This window comes from Leptosomus discolor, chromosome 12 (genome assembly GCF_034619465.1).
Source record: "Leptosomus discolor isolate bLepDis1 chromosome 12, bLepDis1.hap2, whole genome shotgun sequence".
Lineage (NCBI taxonomy): Eukaryota > Metazoa > Chordata > Aves > Leptosomiformes > Leptosomidae > Leptosomus > Leptosomus discolor.
This window is the reverse complement of record NC_141402.1, coordinates 6,748,911-6,773,471: the sequence shown is the minus strand read 5'-3', so window position 1 is coordinate 6,773,471 and position 24,561 is coordinate 6,748,911. Positions and strand designations below refer to the sequence as shown.

The following is a 24,561-nucleotide window of genomic DNA, read 5'->3' as shown; positions in this document are numbered from 1 at the left end:
TATTAATCACATTTCATGTAAATTGCAGAATGTAGGCTATCGAGTGAGATTAGAAGCTATCTCTCACTATAAAATCACTATATCAGAAAAGAACATTCTCTTAAGTAGTTTTTGCCTGCATGTAAGGATTTTGTGCTATTGTTTTCTAATAAACCATCTGTCATTTGAAAGAAAAGTCCTAGATCTGGGAAGTGAGAGGATAGGGAGGAACCAAAGGGCTTAAGGATATTCAAATGATCTTTGAGTATCTCTGAGGTGCATCAGAGGTATTGGAGTAGAAGAGATTTTGCAGAAGGCCTACTGAAAATTTGGTCCTTGTTTTCTGCAGAAATACAGGTTTTATGCTCTCAGCTTAAGCCAACGTTTCCCATTTTCTTGAAATGTGGATCCTTCTTTTAGCACAATTGTCTCTCTTGATATCTAAAATGCCATCACCCCTGTAGTCTCCATAGACTGGAGCACCCAAATTGCCTGAGATGAGGGGTGTTGACTTTCACAGCTGGGCAGGACAGCAGCTGCTTCAGCGTGGGGAGTAGGTGCTTGGTGAGGAATGACCCCAAGTGTAGGCACTCCGATCCCTGTCCTGCGGGAGTGAACCAGTGTCAGCAGTCAAAGGTAGTTTTCAGTGCCTCACTCGTGCTAGCCACCTGGAATGCATGAACAACTTTTTTTTTTTTTTTTTTTTTTCTTTTTTTTAAATGAAGTTGGGCATCTTAATTTCAATGGTTTAACGAGAGTTAAGGGTAGTTAGTAGTTCCCTAGCTAATCACCCTAACGCTTTCAGCTATTGCCTCTTCTCAGTTCTCCACTGAGAAAGAAGGAACTGGGCCCTAGCCTTCTTGCCTGAAAATGTTTAGAAAAAACACATCTTCTTTAGCGCATTTTAACTCCCTCTGAGCCTTTTTGCGCAGCTTCTTTTTTGAGAAAAGTACTGCTGAAGTATGGCCTGATGTGGTGCCAATTAGAAGCAAAAATTGATTCTTATTTGACACTCCAGACCAACAACTTCCCACATCTAAGGAATTATTTTGAAATACTCTAAAAATTTGTTGTATACCATTTGCTTTGAAGAAAAAGTCTATTATAGTTTGGTAGTGTCTGGTGGAAAAAAAGGTGGTTTTTTTTTTCCACCTCTGAATGCAACCAGCATTCTGTAGCCAGACAAGCTGAACTATCATTTTTGACTATGTAGTTTTGGTTTTGCAGACCTGCTGTCCAAACCAGTATGCTGTGTTACGCCAGTCTGCTTCCTCATCAGTGCGGTAGACAGCCATAGTTAGAATACAAGGCTTTTATATTCCCCCAGCCCCCTCAACTCTCAGGTTTTATTCCATTTCTTCAAACAGTGGACACATTCCTGCCAGTGTCTACACTTTTATTTGATTTGGGTAGAGCCTATGTAAGACTGAACAGATGGCTGAAAGCAGTGAATGGAAGACCATAAAATGCACCATGTGCTCAGCCTCATTTGAACAAAGCAGTTGTATTTTTTTGCCCCCATTGCAACAAAGATTACACGTGTTTTGGAGATGGATTAGCAGAGACATCCAGCCAAGCAGCCAGTGACAGAGAAGATAACAAATAGCCTTACCTTTAGAAACATCCAGCATGCATAAAGGAGGTAATCAAACTGCAATTGGACCTATCTTTCTTTGCTACGTATTTTTGAAGTGTGTTATCAAGAGTAGGTATTTCTTTATATTCTACAGTTACTGCTGCTCATTTCTCTGAAGTAAAGCAAGGATTATATTTCCCAATGAATTCTTTAAAGTGTTATATAATAATAGAGTAAAATCTCTGCCACAGAAAATGTTTTTGAACTCTTGCACCTAATGACAACTTGATGTTGCTTTCAATGGTCATAGAGAGTGCTGGTTTCTGAGAAATTAATGAAAACACAGAGTGGTAGTTACACCAAGTGTAGGCATGACAGGAATTCCACAGAAGCAGCTTTTCAGTGTTTAAAAGAATCCATTCATTGGAAGACTTTTTGAAAAAATTAAAATAGTGAACTTTTAAAAACAGTGGTGGTTTTTTTTTCTTTTTTTTTTTTTTTAATTTTAGAAACATTTAGCATTATTGTTCTACCTTAAGGTAATATAATAAATAGGATGAATTACATAATGTTTTGAAATGGTGTACTGGTTTGTGATATCATGCCTAAATTCTTAAGATTTAGTCAATTCATGAAGAAGGTTTGTCTGCACACCCAGTAGATATGTCTTCTCACCACTGTATAAACTGATGAAGAAACGCATGCTTTAAAGGGCTTGTTATCCTACAAGCAGCCTAACAAATGTTAGATTATATGTATAGGCTTTAAAATTATAAATTAGTATAAGGATTTAGGTCTGGGTAATATTGTAGGGAAAACAATGAAGTTAAAGAAGTGAGTAAAACTCTATTAAATCCATGTCAGCAATAATCAGGTGATACCCAATTAGTTAATCCATCCCGTGGTCAGTGAATATATTCTTAGTCTTTTCCGAATTTGGATTATTTGTTGACTCAGTCCCTGAGGAATTGACCTCTGAGGTCACATGCTTTACAGCTCTGTGAACAGTATTCTAAGTACAACTAACTTGATAGAAATACTGGGAATGCACACTTTCAGCTGAAGTTAATGAAATTTGCGTGTTCACCATATTTTGAAAATCAAGATTTGTTTTAAGAGTCAGAGTTTGCATATGGTGGGCAATTTTCTGTTTTTCCTTCCACCCACTTGTACCCCTGATATCTTTTAAATATGGTACTTAATAGTGTGTAAATGGTGATACTATACTAACGATAGTAGGTGGAAAAAATTTAGACAGAAGTTGGATTTGAAGTTGATTGTCTTTAATCTCTCTGTAGTTCATTCTTATTGATGTACAATCTCATTTCTTATAATTCCTGCAGTAGTTGATACATTGATAGAGACGTACTTATCTTGGATCATAATGCCTTCTTTAATATTGTAGGCTTTAAAATTGTTTGGTTAAAAACTTTAAAAGCTTTTGTTGGAGGAGTTTGTATTATAAGTACATCTGAAAATAAAATCGATAAAGCACTGAAACTGAAATTTCAGCAGAAAATCCATCATTTTGGATATTAACATAAATGGGGCTCCTTTCAAGTAGCATTTCTGCGTATACATTTCTTTATATTCATATACATGGATATAAAGTACCTATCATCCTAAATTAGTCATATCTGACTATACAACCAATTATTTGCATTTGTGAATTATGTGCAGAAGGTGGTTAGTAGGAGGACACACAAAGTCTTAACAAGTAAGTTAGAGATATGTAGCGATAGGTGTTTGTCACTGCTGCAACTAATGGCCTGGGTCACTGCTGCAAGAGCAGTAGCAGATTATATTGGATAGTCACCCTTACCACCCCTAGCAATTGAACATGTAGTAGCTCTCTAGTTGGCGATTTGGTTGCTGGCATCTAAACATTATTTGCTTTTAGATCTCGCAGGAGCTTTAGCAAAATACTTGAGGAAGTTTGATTAAATGTATACCCAATGGGTATTGGAAAGCATTTGGGTGAAGCCACAGAGGAATTTCCCAGGAAGGACAAGGTAAATTCCTGGAAAGTAGGGACACAATTCCTAGGAAGCAGTGGGGGGATTTGCTAGAAAGAACATGGGGGAAAATACCTGCAGAGCAATCGGGAGGTTTCTGGAAAAGGCAAGTGGGAATGCCTAGGAAGTGGAAAGAATATTCCTGGAAAGCACAGGAGGTATCCTAGAAAGTGGAAGGTAGAAAAAGGAGGAGAGCAGTGTGGGGTGTGTGTGGAGAACACCTGCAAAGGTAGAAAGCATCCAAAGAATTCCTAGAAAGCCAAAGGGGATATTCTAAAAAACATGCTTGAAATGCCTAGAAAGCTGGGCTGTGAATTCGCAGAGAGCACATGAGGATGTCTTACAAAGCAAAGGGGGAATTCCCAGAAATCATGTGCCAAGGTATGGGCATATGGAAAATTTCCTAGAAAGCTGAAGGTTAATGCCTGGAAAACAGAGGGATATTCCTGGAAAGTAGTGGTGTACATTCCTAGAAAGAATGTAGTGAATTCCTGCAAAGCACATTTTGGGGAGGGGGTGGGCAGTCCTAGAAAGCAGAAGGGGAATTTCCCAGAAAAAATTTAATGGAAAATAGAGGAATTCCTGGGTAGTAATGACTGAATTCCAGGCAATGACAGGTGGTGGGGTGAGATCACCAAGATGGGTGAGGTGATTGAGGCAGGATGGGTGGGGGAGTCAGGGGTTCCACCTAACTCTGGCAGGCATCTGGATACCAGTGGCAGAGTCACAGAGTGTTTGCTGGGGGTCCTGAATTATGGTCTACATGCTCTGTGTACAGGCATTTGCACAGATAAGCAAATTTCTGAACTTTAATATTATCACAAATTAGAATTTATAAGTACTTTGTTTCTGAAGTCATGTTTGTACTCATGTTGCTGTTCTAAGTCAAAACTATGCTAGCAATTTCTTTGTACACTGCCCACATTGTTCTTAATATTTCAAAATTGCACCTTGTTACTCCTCTAGGATCATGGTTAGTATGGTGATAGCTCATGGTACTTTACAAAGTGAAGTAGAAAACTCATGCTGAACTCTACAAGTTGCTGGTCTTAAAACTTACGGTAAGCATGCATGAAGACTGAAAAATACTCAGTAGAAAAATATGTAAATATTTTTGTTGAAATTGCTTCTCTGCTGTGTAAAACATATTTTAAACATTTGATTCCAAAGTTTAGTTTACTTTGAATTCATGGGTAATAAATACATTGTGTTGAAACTTCTTTAAAGCTGCAGTTAATTTTTAATTATTATCTGTTTCTTTATCAAATCTATTCTTTTGGAAGATAACTAGGACAAGGCAGCTTTGGGGTAGTAACTGAAGTAAAACACAGGACTACCAGCAAGAAATGGGCCATCAAGAAAGTTAACAGGAAAAAGGTAAATATCATGTGGATGGGTGATTTTCTTTGAAATAGTCTTAGCTTTCTTATGGTCTGATGATTCTTTTTTCCAATCTCTGTTTGAGCACCAAGATGTCATGTTAGATACAGAATTTCTCTTTTCAGCTATGTAGATGTTTATTCTCATTCTTCAGGTATTAATTTGTGTCTTAGTCATTGCCCCTGTAGCAGAAACTAGAAGCAGCGTAAGTTTTTAAAATATTCAGACTCTATTGTCTAACCATGTAATTTAGGGTTCTTATTCCTTCATGATAGAATAATTGAAAAGATGTTTGCATATTAGATTCCAAACTAACCAAATATGATCAAAGAATATATGCAATTGAAAGGTGTTTCTTTTTTAAATATTTATTTTGATTTTTAAAAATCAAATAAGGTATAAATTCAGAACGCAAAGTGTTACATTCACAAATCAGTATCAATACAGCAGTACAACTTTATGCCTAATGTTCTGTGGCTGCATAATGAATCCTGAAATTCACAACTTGCCAGGTGAAAATTCAGATGCGTTATTTTTTTCCTCTTAATATTCTAAACTTTTCAAACTGTTAAATTGACAATAATAAATTATTTTAAATTTTGGTTTATTCGACAGGTTAGAAGAATACTGCGCTCTGGTCATCGTTAGTGCATGGCAGCTGGGGCAATAATGGATGTGATTTATGTTTAAATGGGAACCCTCATGTAGGGTAGGTTGAATTGCTTCATCTCTTTGATACCACACCAAAATCCATCATGTTATTGGTGGGTGGGATGCTTTGTAAAATAATTTTTTGCTCATTTGGTCTTGTTCATATATTTTTGAGACCATGGGTATTAGCTCCATTGAGCTTGACAACTTCCAATGTGAATAATTACATTTCGTATAACCCCATTGCTTCAACATCTCTGTCTTGTGTTCATTTTAGATACTTATTAATCATCACACATTCTATTTAAGTAAAGTCTTTTTTGTTTTTGTTTCATAGGTACACGGTGTGTTTGGATAGCGTGAAAGTGATTGCATACAAGCGCAACCATTTTCACACTACTCAAACTTGAAGGCTTACAGGACATTTCATGAAACGGTGTATTTAAAACTGTAAGATGTTACGAGCAAATTTATTAGATCAATAGGAGCAATCCTGAAATACACTAGGATTTACCCGGTGGTCGTATTTCTGAACGTAAGATCTATTAATTTCCTGAATACATTCTATAGCTTTTTCAAAAATAAATTGCTGTTGAAAAAAATAATATGGTGATGTTTGTAAAATGTGTTTCCCGTCAATAACTAAGGGTGGAAGTTCTGCCATGAAACTACTTGAACAGGAGGTGAGCATCTTAAAGATAGTGAACCACGATCATATAGTACACTTAGAAGAGAAGTTTGAGACTCCAAAGGTAAGACCTCATTAATTGCTGCACTAGTGGTGGTAGACTGAAAAACAAACAAAAGAACAATCTCTGTTCCATGGTAACCCAACATATATCTTATTTAACAGTTTTGTCATTTGACCCAAATCTTACAGCTCTTGATGAAAACATTGTGGGAATGTTTGTATTTTATTTTCCTCTAAATTCCTACTAAGCCACCGTTGCCGGAAATATAAACTAGCAGTTGAACAGAGGACAAAACCAGTTTTACGTCAAGGGAAATACCTGACTAAGCCCACTTTGTTTGACAATCTCTGATAGGCAGAGACAATTATACAGCCTAGGTTTTAATTTCTTCCTTCTTCCAATTCTCTTATCTTTTTTATTTTTTTCTCCCTATTCTATTTAGAACTATTGCAACAGTAATTAGGTACAGTCACCATGAAAATTACAGGGTTGTTTCTCTTCTCTGCTTGTTGAAAGTGGTTGTCTTGTGTGTCCACAGCATTTCTAACAAGGGGAAACATCAGCCCATGAGCAGTCTTTCCATTTTTTATAGATGTCTGTTGTTTCAGAAATTGTTATAAAGCCACCGAATAGTGAAAATCCTATTTTTGAGGTTAAATTACTACTATTCTGTCTTTAACTTACTGTATTACTTGTTGAAAAGGTATTGTTGCTGAGCTGAACAGAAAAGAACTCAGGACTTTATAATGACAGCACTGTATTATGAATATTTCAGTAACATGTAATATAATATTTACTGTTAGCTGTAAGCATAGCTTTTTTCTTGGAATATTGAATTGGTTAGAAGTCTCATTTGAGTAATGTATTATAGTTTTCATTCCTAGTTGCTGAAAAGATGCATTTTATATTTTCAAATGATGGTACTGTCTTAGGTTTTCTGTAAAAGTCATTGATAATGCATTGAATGGAAGAGGCTTTAAGTTAAACCTGTACTTAGTCCTTGTATTGGAATCGTAGTATTTCTATACATTTTAAAAAACGTATATATTCTGAAAGCTTGAGAGTTTGTTGTAGTAAACACTGGCAATAGTTGTGGCAGGTCAATTGTCTTTTGCCTTCTGTTCATAAAATACTAAGTGTATTTGGGTTCTAGGTCACAACTGCAGCTGGAGAACTGCTATCAATTCTATGTATTGTTTTACATTAAACAAAACTAAACTCAGAAACAACAAAATCATTACATTCTTTCTTTATTAATATTAGCAGATGTATCTTGTGATGGAGCTGTGTGAGGATGGAGAACTTAAAAAAATTCTTAGTAGTAAAGGACATTTTACAGAAAATGAGACAAGGCACATCGTTCAGTCTTGCTTCAGCAACAGCGTATTTTCTCAAAAATGATAATTAAGTTCCTCTGTCTCACTCCATGTTCATTGATTTCACGTGTTCATATATTTAACAACAGTTACTGATTACTATTCTTATCTGTTATTTATTTCATAGGATAAAAATGATCTGCCAAAGAAAAAGTAAAATATACTACATGAATACTTTTTTAGAACTTTATTTTTCGTTCAATATAATAACTGCTACTATTTTTCTTTTATTTCTTTTTCTGTTCCAGCTATGACAATAACGCGTGCTATTGTTTCCTGACTTTCAACTGCTTTGCATTATAACATTGACTGACTTTAGTTGTCAAGTGTATAGTCTAGTACAGGAGGTAAAAAAAGCAGAAGTGGATTGTTCCTGATACTTCTTAACAGGATGTGTTGCATTTAGGATTCAGTTACCGTCAGCATTTTCATCCACCACACTGAAGCGTTACAGTTCTGCACAGTCCACAGCAGAGTTAACCTATCCAGCCAAAATTTAGAATTGGTGGATAGTGTAGGTTTGTGAATAATTCTGGACTTTTTTACACAGAAATGATTAATCTCTCTCTTATAACATACTACTTCTAGGAATCCTTCATTTGCCTTTATTTTCCACAGAGATATATGAGGTTATGGAACGGTGTCTTGTTTACAGCCTTGTTTCTTCTGTGTACTCATTGAAAGGACAAAAGCTTCTTCTGGTTTTGGATAGGAAAATGAAGTGTGGGTGTGAAAATATGTGCAAATTTGATGATTATGCCATATAAACGCTACTTTGTTATTAGATGATGTCAGGTGATCTACTGATGTTAAAGACTGAACCAATATAAACTTTTCCCTTTATTACAAGAATATGGAGAGGAATGAGACTTGAAAATTTGAAATACTTATATGACTCCCTGGATGAAACGGGAAAGATATTTTTGGTTAGGCTTCCAGCACTTCAGAATAAAATGCACTGGAACTGCTCAAAGAAATTACTCAATTGAAAGAGTTTAAAACATTTCTGTCAGAATATCTTCACTGCAACTGATAGCATTTTATTTCTTACTCTCTCTTGTCAGATATTGTTCCCAGAGATCTAAAACTGGAAAACATTTTAGTTAAAAGCAGTGACACAGATGAAGTAAATGAAATTAAATCAAACATAAAGGTAAGGCAACAATTGTAGCAGTTCTGCTTCAAAAACCAGTTTTAATATCCAGTATTACTGGGAGACCTGACTTTGATACCTATTAGCTTTTGAAATGAGCTACTAAATGCTGTTATTAGGGGAAAAAAAAAAATCATTTTGGAAGCTAAGTGCCACTGCTGAAAAAAGTACCTTTTTTTTTTTTTTTTTTTTTAATGTTAAGCGTATTTCTAGGTCAATTACAAAAAATATAACTCCTTAAAGTAATCACACCTTGTTCATCTAGATCTACATTAGCATAGTTCCAAGCCATTAGTTGCAGGAAGCCAGCGGGTGCTGTGAGATGTAATTAATTTTAAAATTAAGAATATATTCAATTTAATATGAATCTGTTAGTAATTTAGAAAAAAGCCTATTTAGACTGTGCCTTGATTGAAATACACATCTATTATAGGATTCTTTTGATATTAATAAATATTTACTACCTAAACACAATGTGCCATGTGCTTACATCTTCTTTTTGAAAGATGTCTTTGATGCTTAACAAATCATATGCTAATTATCCATTGCTGATTTGCTGTTTTAGTAGTAGTTACTGTGAAAATGTAGGCATCTTCTAAAATAACCTTGTAGAACTGAATTATTGGATCATATATGCACTATCTTGGATAGAAAATACATTGAGAAGTGTTTCAGACAGTGAAGAGTGTGGACATCTTGGTAATTTATGGTGGGAGAAATGCAGGGTGCAGAACTCTGGTATGTTTCTTAGAAGCTATGTATTTTTATATAGTATTATACTTGTTATAAGAAGCAAAATTTTGGATTTCTCTATATACTTCACTTTAAGGCAGTTTGTACCTTTCTACCTGTGAATGCTAGAGCTAGGTAAGTCATTGATATAAATCTTCTGGTTTGTCAACAAGTTTTCCATCCTTGTAGTCTGTTCACCACTTCCATCAGTAGAAACCCTTGTAGCCAGCTGTTCTTTTCTCATGGCCTTGCTTTAAATATCCATTTGGAACAGCAACTGTCACACTCTATCATCTCTCCTTCAAGGTGCAAGCATTTTTCCTGGCCTCTGTCCTGTGAATAAGAACAGATCTTTCCCTTGTTCTCCTTATTTTAAAGGGGAATAACTTCCGAATAACTTTAATGGAAGAAGCAGGCAACAAGGAAGCAAACCCCAAAGCTGGTTTGTAGCAATAAAAGCAGCTACAGGAAAGGGGAGGTCCATCACACCGTGTGAAATAGATAAACAGCTAAGAACAGCACTTACCTGCTTCAGAGTTTTCAGGCTTGAGGTAGCTGATGTTAAACGTGAGGCTAAGGTTTGCACCCTCCTTCTTTTGGCTGTGAGAAATAGTCTTCCTGAATCTTTATGATTTTCTGGTTTGGGGCAGGACATGCAGGGAGAATTATGGGAGAAATCCAGACATAAATTCCTCCCAGTGAAAGAGCAGAGATTCTTCCGTATGATATACCACTAAGTGGCACAGTTGCACACTGGCATGGGGTTTAGATAAGATTTTGTTTATAAGTATAGATATGAAGTCAACTTTTCTTACTCCAGGGCTTTGGTATTGTGCTGCTTATGGCACAATAATTATTTGAAAGACTCAGACTTTTAGCTTTGTCTCCTTACAGGTAACTTCTAGAGTCAACCATAATTTGACCCTATTTAATTTCACTGATATCTCAAACACTTGGTGTTTAAAGTGGTGAGGATGCAGAATGCAATGATCTCATTCCTTTGTAGTGTGCTAACCAATGTAAACTTGGGGAAGTAGTAAAACAAAAAGCAACAGCTAAGTTGTTTGGGTTTTTTTGTTTGTTTGTTTTTTGTTTTTTTTTTTTTTTTTTCTGAAAACACCTGTCCTCCCCAAGAAACCCAAACCACAACCCCACTGTAAAGACTTTTTGAGGTTGGGAGAGGGTGTACACAACAACATCTGTTTCAGTCAGTTCCAGGATTATAACTGGACAAGAGAAATTTTCTAAATGTGAGGATATTCTCTCTCTTTCTTAATTTGCTCACTCTACAAATAAAATTAATTTGCTTGACCTTAAACTAAATCATTTGGTTTACTTTAAAGTAAGTCTTTTGCACACTCTGGTTTTAGTTAAGATTTTCTAGATATCACCTTTTGGTTGAATGTTGGAGCTGGTGATGTATTCTGATGGCTGGTTCAGACCAGCAGAACAACCAATAGAAAACTGCCTCCGGGAAGTGAAATTTTCATTTTGCATCCTTTTTTTTTTCCTTAAAGAGCAGCTTGAGACACAGTGGAATCCATATCAGTTTAATGGACAAGCACAAATGCATTTGTGCAATATAATATGGGATGTAAATTTTAGTGGGACAAAGCTGCTGATTCACTGAGTGGCTGGCACTGAAATGCTGCCCTGAAGGTGGAGGGGGAAGGTCTGTGGCTTAGCTGGGTTTGAGCCATACTAAAGATCATCTCTTTCTGGTGGAGACGATGGAGGAGCATTTCCAGCTATTTGTCTTTCCTGCTGCTACATGTCCTGGCAGCTGTGAGGAGGAATGGATCCGCCGAGAGCATGCTGTAACCATCGGTTGAGGAGTTGTCTATGTTCATGTGACACTCTACGTTTTCATTTATGTTCTTAACAAGCAGCACTGATTTATCAGCAAGTTGGTTTTACTTATCTTGACCTTCTAACTTCTGTCTCTGCCCCTCCTTGCCCACAGCCATGTAGTGTCTTCTCCTTCAACCTGCAGCAGTTGGGTTTTCCAACCTGCTTTATTCACAGAGAGTGTAAAGTGGTCAGCAGGGATTTGCCTTGTGTCCTTGGAGGATGCTTAGTTTAATGTGAGCTTGAATGTCAAGGAAAAAAATGTTGCATTAAAAAAACTCTTAAGCAGTGGAACAAATTGCCCAGAACAATAATTACAGGACAAACGTTAGTGGTGTTTGGCACAAATTTGATGATCTTTATGGGAGAATAGGGGAGGAATAAAATGAAGATCATTATACAAAAGTCTCATTTTTACTGTTTTTTTCTCAGGCTTTAACACTTTGACTACAAACAGTAAGTTCTGCACTCAAAAAAAGCACTAAAAAGTCCATCTTTATTGCTAGTTTTAATGCTTTTTTTTTCCTACTAGTTGACTGACTTCAGTTTAGCTGTATAAAAAACTGGCAGTAGTGAAAGCATGTTTCAGTCTATCTGTGGGACTCCTGTATGCACAGGTAAGTTCAGCACTTCGGTCTTTTTGAGAGCTACAACTCACTAGATTCCTTCCAGATTACAATGAGTCACAGGATCTCTGAGCTCTCCTTTTTCTTCTTTTCTTTTCTCACAGGAATTGTCATACTAGCTTAAACTGCTTGTATTTCTAATCTCATACAATCATCTCTGAGATCCAAAGCACCAACTTCAGAGAAAGGTGCAGCTATAACTCATAACAACCTTTTACTGGGGCTCGTCAGATCTTAGGCAGCTGCTGTGGAATAAATTTCCCATCATTATAAGGATTTACATTTCATATGCATTTCGCATTACATAAATGTAAATGTACATAGTATCTGTTTCTGTTGTGTCCATTTCGCTAAGTTATAGCTTCTGTGTAGCAGCAAATTCCACAGATTAACACTCTGTTCGCAGTATGGTGCAAGTGTTGGATCCTTGGCAGACTGTTCACTCTCCCTCTCTCTCTCTCTGGTCTGTCAGAGATCAGGCCTTCTCCTGAGGATCTCAAGGGGACAGGTTGCAACAGGCATCAGTAGGTATCACGGCAAGGCAGCTGGCAAAATCCCAATACTTCTGGGTGTTTTAAACATGCTTATAACTTGTTATATACATGAAAACAATAGCGAATTTATGTGGCTTTTTCAAATGCTTGTCCATATGTACTGCACTCTACGTGCCATTCAGTTTCTTTTGGCTAGCGGTGTATAGTAGAAGCAACCCCTTATTGTCTTTATTCGTCTGAGGTGTCAACACTTATTGCTAAAAATATGTAGACTGGCTGCAAGATCTGCAAGGGTCAGCTCTCTTGACTTTTTCTCTGCTGATGGTAGCCAGGTTCCACAGAGGCCTTGTACCTCTAGTCAGGAAGTGCATGTCTTCTGAGCTTCTAAGTTTTTTCTGAAGGGAATGATAGAACCATACTTAACCCAATAGCTGCCCAGGTTTTTCTCACCTTCCCCCAACTTCTTGAAATGAGTCTGGGCTTGTTTGGCAGAGTCATCCTTCACTGTTGGCTACAGAGAGAGCGATATGCAGGTTTCATTTAATGTTTGAGTATTCTGAATTTCAATTACAATTTATTTTCCTTTTTTGAGTTCTACTCTAAGGAAAGGAAGCTAAGGTACATGCCTTGCAAGCTCAGATTTTTGCCTACAGAAAAATGTCTTCTCTTCAGCTGTTTGTAGATTTTGTTGAAAGGGTATGGATCCACCATTTTAATTTAGATACTACCTCTATCAATAAACATTGGGGATAACCTGAGAAATAACTGTCTTTCATTTTGCTGTTATTCAGTCAGCCTTCATAGGTCTTTTGAGGCATGTATTTCCAGTAGGTAAGCAGAACAACTGCACAGGTTCTTTACGTCCCCTTTCCAGAGACAGGTGACAAGTAGTGCTTTTTTGGTAAGGTTTCTTTTAATAGTCATATGTTTGCCTACACGCATTCCTCCTTTCTCTTGCTATTCTGGAAGTTCAAAACCTCTGAAATTCTTCATTGGTTAAGAACTTGAACAGTATTTAAGGCTGTGCCATCCTTTAAGCCCACCTTGGATACTTAAAGTCTAGACAAAGTTGACAGAAGTCATCACTGACCAAAGAATCTGAAATCAAGTGCATGTGGTTTTTGCAAATGTGCCGTTGGTGGCCAGAGGTAATCAGAGATTCAAAGAGCCAGTTTTGATGCAAGGTAACTAATTCTTTTCAAACTCCCTTCTGCATAAGAGACAGAACAACTCCGTACTTCTCAACGACTCATGGGAAAAGAGGTATGACTGTTGCATACCAGCCGAGGACAGCTGCCAATCACCATGTGGGTCAGCTGATTGAGGGAATGCTCTCACTCCACTCACTATCCAGTTCCTAAAGGAGACAGGCAAGCAGGTCCCTACAGTGAGGACAAACAGCTATTCCAGCTGACTGTACCTCTTCAGAGTGCAAGCAGTGACATACCGTGTCAGGCACAGAGTCAATTTATAACCAATACCTACAGGCTGCATGAAGTTAACTCTGTCTACTACAACAAACGAAGGTAGCAGTTAGGGAAGATTTTGATCAGATCTTAGATGTTGCTGTAGAGGAGTCCATGTTCTTGTCTGATGATATTCCTTGATGATTCTGTACTGTTCATTGTCAGGCACTTCTTTTCTGCTGTTCTTTTTTTTCCTCTCTGCTCCCCTAGCCCATCGGGTACTCATTACAATCTCTTAGATGACATGCAGAACTGATTTCTTCTTATTTTCTCATGAGCTTTACCGTGCCCTCCATGCAGACATCACTCACTTTGCATTTCCATTCTACATGATGTTGTCGTCAAACTGACTCAATCTACCTTCTATTATTACTAAGTTCAGTGCAAGTAACATAGTCCGTTGTTACGAGGTCAGTTTTTTCTCTGTTGTTGGGTGGTTTTGAAGCCGACAGTGCTACAAAATTACCTCCCTCTGGCTATGTAAAGCTAATTTTTGTCTTCTGATGTGGTGCAGAAACTTTTAGGAATCTCCAGCTAAACAATGGGATTAATTTAGAAACCATTTTTTTCTTAGAAAATTTCCACCCAGACAATGTGTCTGTGCCAGCGTATGACACTGATTATTATTTGATGTTGAAATGAAAGTTGAAAAAAAACACAAAAGCAGGTAATTATGATGTAGCCTGCCCAAAGGGCTTGCTTTTCAGCAATAAATGCTTTGCATTCCATAATACAAAGACTTTTACACCTTTCTGATTTATACTGCATGCTATAATATACTTCACTTCATTATCCAATATAGCATTAATTTTTTAATTCTATGAAATTCTTTTCCTCAATGGTATGTACCAGCAATACATTTCACAGCTTGCTTATAACAAACCGAAGCAAAAAAATAATCCTTTTTGGAGGAAGGTAATTAGTCCTTCTGAGTTTTTGTTTGATGAAAAACTAGTAGTATTAAATACTTCTATAAGTGAGGGGCTTGCATGGGATGAAATTACTTTCCAATTTACTAATAATGGCAGAAACATAGAGTCTCAACACTGGAAGGGACCTTGAGCTATCTGATTTATTTCTCTGTCCGAAGAAAGAAGCAGCTATACTTGAGTTATTCCTGATGAATATTTGTGTAAAGCGTACTTAAAGACCTCCAGTAATGGAGACTCTGTAATCTTCCCAGGTACTCTATTCTGATGCTTCATTATCTTCCTAGAATTTTTTCCTCCTGTCTGCCCTGAACCTTCAGTTTGACAATCAGCTTAAACTTATAACTACAGGCCATGATCTAATTACTTTTTTCGTAATAAATTTTCAGTTAAGTCACCTCCAGCCACGTAATTGCTAGAGCTGACCTAAGGGAGGTGGTGAGATCCTGTGCATGGAGCTAGGGAAAAGCGTGGAACTGTGCTTCGTATTTTCAGACTATAATTTCTTGCCCTATCCATCGTGGATATGAAGAGCAGGTAGACACCTTCTTATTTTTCAGCAATCTGATATTACACTTCTCCTTTGGTGTCTTGTTCTTTAGACTAAACAGGATGAATTTTCTCAGTCCTGTTCTGCATTTCTGATCTTTGTGATTGGCTTGCCATGCTCCATTTGGTAGCTAGGATGTCAAAATGGGAGTATTCAAAACTGAGCACAATACCAAGTTGAAGCCTTACCGGTGCTGGGCTGAGTGGAAGGATGCGCTGCAGACCTTAGGCTTGCATATAAAACACGGGTATGACTGTCTTTTTGTAATTTATTTAAGTACTCTGAAGTCCAAATAAAAGAACAAGAGGTAAGGGCTGGGAATCAGGCCATTGGTCTGTTTTTCACCTGGCATATTTAAATAGGCTTCTAACCCAGACAAAGGGAGGTTGGCCTTGGTCTCCTCAGGAAAGGCAGATGTGCACAAAGTTTTTGTGCCAGTTTTACGCTAATCCTGCCTTGCAGAGGTGTTGTCCAGTAACGTTGGAACTGTAAACTTATGTTCAGCTTGTGATTCACAATGGTCCTTGAGCTGCTGCCTGACCAGCTCTTCTCCTTGCATGCATTCTGAACTTGTCTTTCAATATACTTACAGTCGTTCCTGGCTCAATGTTGTTTTCAGATTTTTCAAGTGTGTTCTGTCTTGGATCATCCAGGTCATCAGTTATAATGGTATCATGCCTAGGACAAACATCTGCAAAACATGCCTTGATGCAGCCTTCCACTTTCATAATGAAGAAGTTACAACTACTTTTTGAGAAGTGTTTTCTATAAGCATGTGTCCATTGTTCTTGTGGTATTTCAAGGTAGACAGTATTATAAAAAAAAAATGACGTGAAACAATATCAAAAGCCTTATTAAAATAGAGATATGTGATATTTAGGGTTCCTCCTCTAACCCTGAAAACCTTCAACCTGTGCTACATGGAGATTTGTTCCTGACAGGTGCATAATGGCTGTTACTTACCTCTTTGATTTCTTCTAGGTGATTATTATTTCTGGTATTTTCCTGGGAATTAAAAATGATGGGACTCATCTGTAATTCTTTGATGTCATCTTTTCCACCCTCTCACAGAGAGATACCATGACTGCCTTTTTCAGTTTTCAAGTATTTTATCTGCCTTCCACTGATAGTTCTTGAACCACTAATAGCTCTGAAAAGTCTTGTCAGCTTTTAAAGTGCTCTAGAATGAATTTTATCAGTTATGGCTGATTTTGAAATTTCCAACCTAAGTACTTGTTAACCTTTTGTTTCTCTGTAAAAAACTGAGGTCTTAGCCCTTTGTCATTGATATTGATTGTGCTATCCACTGCTTGCAGTTGACATTTTGGTTAAGATTGATGCAAGAAGACATTAAATACATTTGCCTTCCGAGCATCATCTATCAATTGCATTCTTGGTTGAATATAATACCAGCCTCTTTATTCATTGTCTTCCTACTGCTCATAAACTTATAGATTATTTCATTTTTAGTTATGTCCCTTGGTAGTTGCTCCTCATTTTTCCTTTCTGATTTTGCCCCTCTATGCTTATGTTTTGCTTTTGTTCTTATTTCTGTCTTTTGTATGCTCCCTTCCTGTGTGTGAGACTTGTGGAAATTCATGATTTAACCAGATTGGTTTATTAATAAAAGTATATAAAAGTAATAGCAATTTCCTGATTCAGTCATTTTATTTTGTGTAGGATACGTATAAAAGGATATGTATAAAAGGATATAAACTTACATAAGTTTATAACTTTTCCTAGGATATTAATATCATGGATTACTGCTGGTTTAAAATGTTCTCAAAATGATCAATTAAAAATGAGACAATACTGTAGGTTTTGGCCAGTTTGGAAATATTAATGGTAAGAATCTCCTCTAAAGTCTTGTTTTACCAGCTGTGGTATTATTAAACCATTAAGTTAACTATTTTATGTTCCTTGACATAGTGGTTAGATATCTGAAGCTTAGTACCTACCTAAAACATAAAAACCTGGCATGGCAGTTAAACAAGCTTTTTGATTTGGGGGGACACCACCAAATAAAGTAGTCTCTGTCAATCTTCTCTTCTATTGTGTGAAGGTTTTTATCTTCTGTTCCTTCCTGGGGCTAAGTATGTTGCCTCCACTGATTCTGGGAGTGAAAACCATAGATCTTGCTGTGAACTCACAACCATATCTCCCATGATATAGTAGATAAAATATCACGAAGATGGCCTCAAAGCAGCAACTTTCTGACATGTGACTGAGATAATACAAAGCGATTGGCAAATAGATTATAATTTGTGAATTTTTAATCTAGGATATAAATACATAGGTTTAAAAAATTTATTTTAGAGTATTTTGGCATTGATTCTGTTCATCATATGATGTATTCAAGCAAATATGTGCAAAAAGAGGCTTTTGTGTTTTGCAAAAACTGTGTGTTCTTATGTACTACATATGTCTGGGAGAAAAAAGTTCATACGCTGTCTTGTGGTACTTTAAGTCAGTGTGTTGTGAGTACTGCTTTAATAACTTATTGTGGGGAAAAAGAATACTGATTTTAATCATACAGCTAATGTCACAATGTCACCACCCCTTTAACAGCTAAATGGTAAAAGTGAGGACACATCAGCATGAATTGTTAAGGTCTGTACATTATTCATTTAAACATCTGCTGTTGGTTCCTCTTTACATATGGGAATAAATTATACCACATCAGCACATTCTTCATGCTTTGTGTTTAAGCATTTAAAAGTTTTTTTTTTTCTATTATTAATACTATTTTTTCTGCTTGGTTGGCAGCCCCTGAAGTTATCAGTGCCTATGACTACAGCCAACAGTGTGACATTTGGAGCATAGGTGTCATTATGTACATGCTGTAAGTAGCTTGTACAAGTAATATAAAATGTACAGACCCATTTATAATACAAGTACTTACAATTTTGCACTGAAATAAAAAATAAACCTGTATGCTAAACCTTCAAAAAAGACTGAACTCTTATAATTGCTTGTATGTTAACATTACAAATTTATATGGAAAAAAAAGTAAAAGATACAGTTTAGTGCTAAAAAATGAGTATTTGATTTATGAACCACTTCATAATCCTGAAATAACAGAATATTACAGCATACTGCAGTGAAACACCCTAAAACTAAATTGTGAGTTTAGGCCTCTCTTTTCCATATTTTGGTTGGATCTATACATGACAACTAAGTTATTGATTTCCAGATTATTGGTTAAATCCTCAAATGGGTTGCTCAAACCATGCAAATAGGGTGAGGGCTTTTCTTCTCCACCTCTGCCTGTGGTAACTCTGTAACTGAGATGTTTGAAGGCTGCCAGGTCTCCCTGTAAGGGTTATCTGTGTCCTTTGAAAGTTTATTAGTCTGCTGTTATTAGAGGAAGAAATGAAATTTTACATTTATAAGACTACGTGCATATTTTTATTGAAGCCTTTAATTATTTATAACATTTGTCTTAGTTACAAAATAATAATTCCTCTCTGAAAAATCTTATCTTGCCTGTACTAGCTAAATAATGTAAAAAGGTACCCCAGTAATTAAAAGTAAATTTTAGCAAAGTACATAAATTGCCGTTCATATGATGCAACTGTTACATAGTATGCAGGGACATTTTTCTTTCATAATGTGTTTGCATGTTTTTTTCCCCCACTTTCAGTCTTTTTCTTCTCTCAGTTGTCCCCAGATGATGCTTTAAGGCCAATGTTTTAGAATATTACCACTTGCTGTTTCATTTGTTATTATTTCTGTCCTCTGATTGTTTTACTGTTGTTGCATACAGCTGAGCTCTTTCATAACTTAAGACTTCGTACATGAGCACACACAGGCACACAGTTTCATAACCTCTTTTTTTCTGGATTTTTTTTTTTTTGTTTGGCTTTTCTTTCCACTTTGTTTTGGTTCCTCAGTTTCTTTTCTGTACAATGAATTCACTTTTCTTCTTGTGTCAGCATAATGAACTGCTCATAGCTTTATTGCCTTTTTTTTTTTTATTTCTAAAATCCATGTGTACTTTTTATGGTGATACACTATGAGTTTTATTATTGTACTTCATGATATTAATGTTTGCATCACGGTAGTAGGATTTACACAACATAATACATTAGAATATATTATAAAATGGTTGGTAGAAATTGAATGGTTTGACTGGCTAATAAGAATCCAGAGCAGTGCCTGCAATCAGCACAATTCACAGCTCAGAACTTGTAAAATTCAGAGCAGTGAACTGCGTTGATTGCAGCCAGAGCTTAGAACTTCTGACCTTCTTCCTTAATTAGCAATATAAATATTTTTTTAAATTAGCATTTTGTAATCACAGCAGTGTCAGAACAAAGTAACATTAATTCACTCCTTGTTGTGTTGACTACACAAGAATGAAAATACTGTGTATGAATTAATACAATACAATTCACACTCCTTTTTATTGCTTAATTTGAAAATAGTAATACAAAAGCCATAAGATCATCTTCTGATTTTAATTCTGTTTTTGCACATTACTTTTCTTCTCACCCTGAATCACAGCTTGACCTCCTGGTGCTCCTCTAATGGGCTTAAAGATACTGTTACAGCCATTACTGCTCCCATCACAACTTTGACCCTTCTAGGCTGCAGCTAATGCCTCCCCGGTAATTTGCTAGCTGCCAGCACTCTTTCTGCAGTGCAGATGGCACGCTCCATCTTGGTACCAGGGGTATTATTGCCACGACAGGCTCAGTCTCTACCTGTACGGGGACCATGAGCCCTGAGGTGACTCATGAACTCTGTTTTCATGAATGTTAATGCACAGGGTTGCCTCTGCATAATGGGGCAATGCCGGTGTGATGGATTTTTCTGTGTAATTTAAACTGAGGTCTACTTTATACTTTCCATTTCATTTCTATTTTAACATACTAACAGAAGCATACACAACCAACTAAAAGAAAATCCATTGAAGTACGAAAGTATGTCAGCACATTGTAAGAGTAGGCTAGCAGGAGTCCTGCTGCCTGTCGCACTCCAAGAGCGTGGCCCATATGCTTCTCTCTAATAGGAAAGGGTCAGGGGCTTTTTCCTGTGCAATCTTTGCTATTGGATTTCTTGCTCATTCTTCCAAGTGTGCTCAGAAACTCTGGCCCCTGCAATAGTTCTTGAAAACCTTTGTGCAACTACAGAAGTCTAGGATGCCTAACAAATTACTTCCTGCATTGCAGCAATAAGAAACCTATTAAGAAAATGTGGTGCTTTTTGCTCATTTCTAAAGGCACAGAAAATTTCTTCACAGATTTTCAAGGTTTTATGCGATAATTTTCATCTACTTAAGTTGATATCTTTAGCTGAAGTTATCTGTTGTCTGTCACTGCCTTAGTGTGGAGAGAATTTAGTCCTATCTGTGCATAACAGAATAATGGGCGTTGTCGCCAGCCAATACTTCCAGTACGGTGTCCTGAAATTAATGCATTCTTCCCATTTTCTTTAAATTGGCTTCCATGTGGATTTAAGTCCTAAGGGAGACTGGGGAGGAGAATTAGAGGATGAAAGAAAACAGCAATTTTTGTGGAAAACATTTTAAGAATAAAAATTTTGGGGAAAATGCACTAAAATATTAATTTTATGTTTTACCTTAAAATTAAAAATTGAAGCCATGTGAATGAAACTCCAGAGTATTTTACTTCAATATAAAGTGACAGGCATCCTTCACTAGGATGTGACAATTACATTTTCAGCAGCTACTTCTGTGTTTTGGGAGTAGAACTAAAACCATAATTTGATGCAAATAATTTATTTGACGAAGTTAGCTTCTTTTTTGTTTTAAATGGCCACAAATAGGTGTATTAATTTCTTGAAAGTATTTGCTATGCATTTTTTGCATGTCAGTTGTACATAAACAGTATGATGTAAAATCTATTAGAAATTTAATCTTTTATTAGTTTTGATTGAAGACACAGATCACATGGTATGGTTTTTCATTCATTATGTGATTACTAGAACACAAATCAATATTTACTTTCAAAGTATACTCTCTAATAAACACTTACAGTTGATGTCTGTGTTTAATACTTCTGTCAGTAAACAGGAATAGTCACAGAAACCAAATACAAAGCAAATTTAAACAATGGGTTTGATATAAACACAATTTTTTTTAGCAATACATTTGGTTTAGTTTCATGTATATTACCTTTTTTGTATTGTTACCACATCATTACGAATACAATGACATAAAGGAAGCAAATGATACAGAAAGAGTAAATTGAATTTATAGACATGCAGATACCACATTTACTCAAATATTTTACTCAAAATAACAAGAAATAAATACAGGGCAATAATGTAACCAATGTATATTTTTTATGAACCTATGTACTCTTAATATGCACATTTACGAGTCTGTCCTAAAATTTTGCTGACATTTCTGGTATCTTTGGTTTTTTATTTTCTTATTTCTATTGATACCTTAGTTTAGATGGGGACAAATAAGGCAATGTTCACACTATGTAGCTAAGGGAGATACAGCTTGATAACAGAACAAAGAATGAAACATTAACAATGACGTTTTGTTTTGTCATAGTATTTTCTGCTTTATGGTTTTGTTCTGAAAAATAAATCTTTTTTATCAGTAAAAGGATATTGTGCACTTCTAAATTTTTCTGTGAACCACATTTGCTTTAATTTACTGTTATACAATGAAGGATAGCACCTTAGACAGAGAATTGAACATATTTCATAGATTGCAAGATTTTGGAACTGAGTTTATCACATTTTGAATGGCAGTACGCTTGACTTTAGGGACACAAGCAACCACTATGTATGACTAAACTGACTTCTCATATAAAATAAGGCTACAGAATAAAATGTATCTAGTAATTCTTATACTGAGCCAATGGCCCGTGTTTGACTCAAAGCGTGTTTTTTAGAAAGACATCTGACTGGGATTTAAATGCCTAATTTGAGAGCAGTCTGTTTTGTCTTGTTGTTTCCATTCTTGTGATTGTTATTAACTCGGTGGAGTTTTAGCTCACTAGTCTAAAAACAGTGGGACAGGAATTACTGATGGTTCTTATTGCTGAAATGGAGTGGTTGCTAGGACAGAATTGTTGAATTGTTTAAAGGAAAATCTTACTTTGACATGAAATCAAAACAAATGGTAAGTATAAAGTGTCTGCAGCAAACAAAACTTCTGTGGTGGGAACACTGCACATGGTGGCAACAGGTTAGCTTTCAGTTAGCCAAGTGATTTGGATGAGTGAGTTACAGAACAGCAAAGTACTATATTTTCAGTTTACTTTTTTCTTGCTTCTACTTCAGTTGTTGTATCTTGTTAAACCTTTCGCTGCTACCTTAAAAATACACATACTACCAATTATCTTTTCCTTATGTGGATACCTAGCGACCAAGATTAAATCACCTTTTAACCTCACAACCTTTTTCCTTTAAATGTCTCTGAGACACATTTTTCAGAGCTTGCGCCACATTTGTAGAGTTCTTCTGAAGCTTTCCCAGTCCTGCGAAATTTTGATTTCACAGTGATCCCATAATACATAGTTTCTGCCTCACTAGTGAAAAATAGTAGGTATCCGTTCACTGACCCTAATTTTCTTACACCTTTTATAGCAAACTTAGAAGAAAAGCTTTTTGAACTAATAAGAAAGGGAGACCTGTGCTTTAAAAAAAAATCTGGTATGGGAAACAGTGAGGCTGGTAAGTACACAATGCTCTCACGAAGTAAATGCTGACCATATTGCAATGAATTCCACAAATGTAGTAGTTTTGATTTTTTTTTTTTTTTTGCTTTTAAGTAGTGTACGTTTTCTGAAAAGCAAAATTGATGTTAAAAAATAAATTGACATAAATGATATCATGAACTAATTTCATAGCATAGTAAGTAAAATATTCTCTGCTGAATTAAAGCACTCAATTGAAAATGTGTGGAGTTGTTAGCAGAAATAAGATGTATCAAGTTGTGGGCTTTTTTCCTAGCAAAACAAATACTGAGACTACTTCTGAAAGTCGATCCTGCTCACCAAATCACAGCTAATGAATTACTTGGTAACCAGCAGATAACAGTGAGTTTTGAGGAGGTGTCATTTCCTCAACTTGTGTTCTAGCTCTTACTTGGTACATAAAGATGCTGTATTGCCTCAGTGGAATCCAGTAGGGTGGAAAATTAAAAAAAACACAACCAAGGCAGCAGAACACTTGTAGGGGCCTTATCCAAAGCTCCCAAATGCATGTTTTGCTCATATCCCATGGGCTTCTAGTCAAGCCTGTTGACTAGAGAAGATTTACACTGTGTTCCTTACCCAAAACTTTACCCAATTTCCCATAGGTTTTGACATAATACGGAAGTATTTTTCAGGCCAGGTTTAATTAATTCTCACAACATTCCTTTCCTGTTACCATAATAAAACTTTGGGGTTTTTGTTTTGGTTTTTTTTGGTGGTTTTTTTTTTTGTTTTTTTTTTTTTGGTGGTGTGGGGGGTTTTTGTGTGTTGTTTGTTTGTTTCTTTAATTTAGAAACAGAAGATCAAGCTACAGGGAAATCTGGCCATTCTGAAGGGAAGTGAATTGTAGCTGTGAGCTCCCAACTTCCTGGCTGGGCTTCAGACCACGCCACTGTGAGAATACTGAACTTTCAGCTGTCTGGTGAAACAGTGGCACTATATTGTAGTCGAAATTAAAGCAGAGGGAATGGATATATCTGCTACTTAAAGATAACACTGATGATAGCAAACCCTAATTTGTTCCATAGCTGGCTTCAATGCCATGTAGAAGGGAAACGCCTGTGAATCATTGAAAAGGTATTCTGGTATGTGGGAGGATAAATACCTCTGTTCAAAATGGAGCACAGGTTTTGCCTCCTGCCTTCATCTTCCAAAGAACCATTCTGAACTAGCGTACATCTTATTTCTTTCCTGCTAATTCCAGTTCTGCCCTGCCATACTACGAATACCATACTGAAACTGAAGAGGGAGGTGATTCTACCCATCTATTCCCCTCTGGAGAGACCCCACCTGCAGTGCTGCACTCAGCTCTGGGGCTGCCAGTGTAAGAAGGACATGGACCTGCTTGAGTGGATCAGGGGGCTGGAGCACCTCCCCACTGAGGACAGGCTGAGTGAGTTGGGGCTGTTCAG

The 24,561-nt window shown here is 36.5% G+C and overlaps 1 protein-coding gene across 1 annotated transcript; it reads left to right on the top strand.

Annotated features, from left to right (window-relative positions):
* The first annotated feature begins 1,413 nt into the window (after positions 1 to 1,413).
* STK33 (serine/threonine kinase 33) lies at positions 1,414 to 23,533 on the top strand. Its single transcript, XM_086471996.1, is given in 10 exon segments — positions 1,414 to 1,518; positions 4,798 to 4,947; positions 6,249 to 6,353; positions 7,557 to 7,676; positions 8,706 to 8,822; positions 11,935 to 12,019; positions 18,234 to 18,309; positions 21,887 to 21,901; positions 23,029 to 23,126; positions 23,406 to 23,533. Coding segments are annotated over 10 exon segments (999 nt in total).
* The last annotated feature ends 1,028 nt before the right edge of the window (positions 23,534 to 24,561 follow it).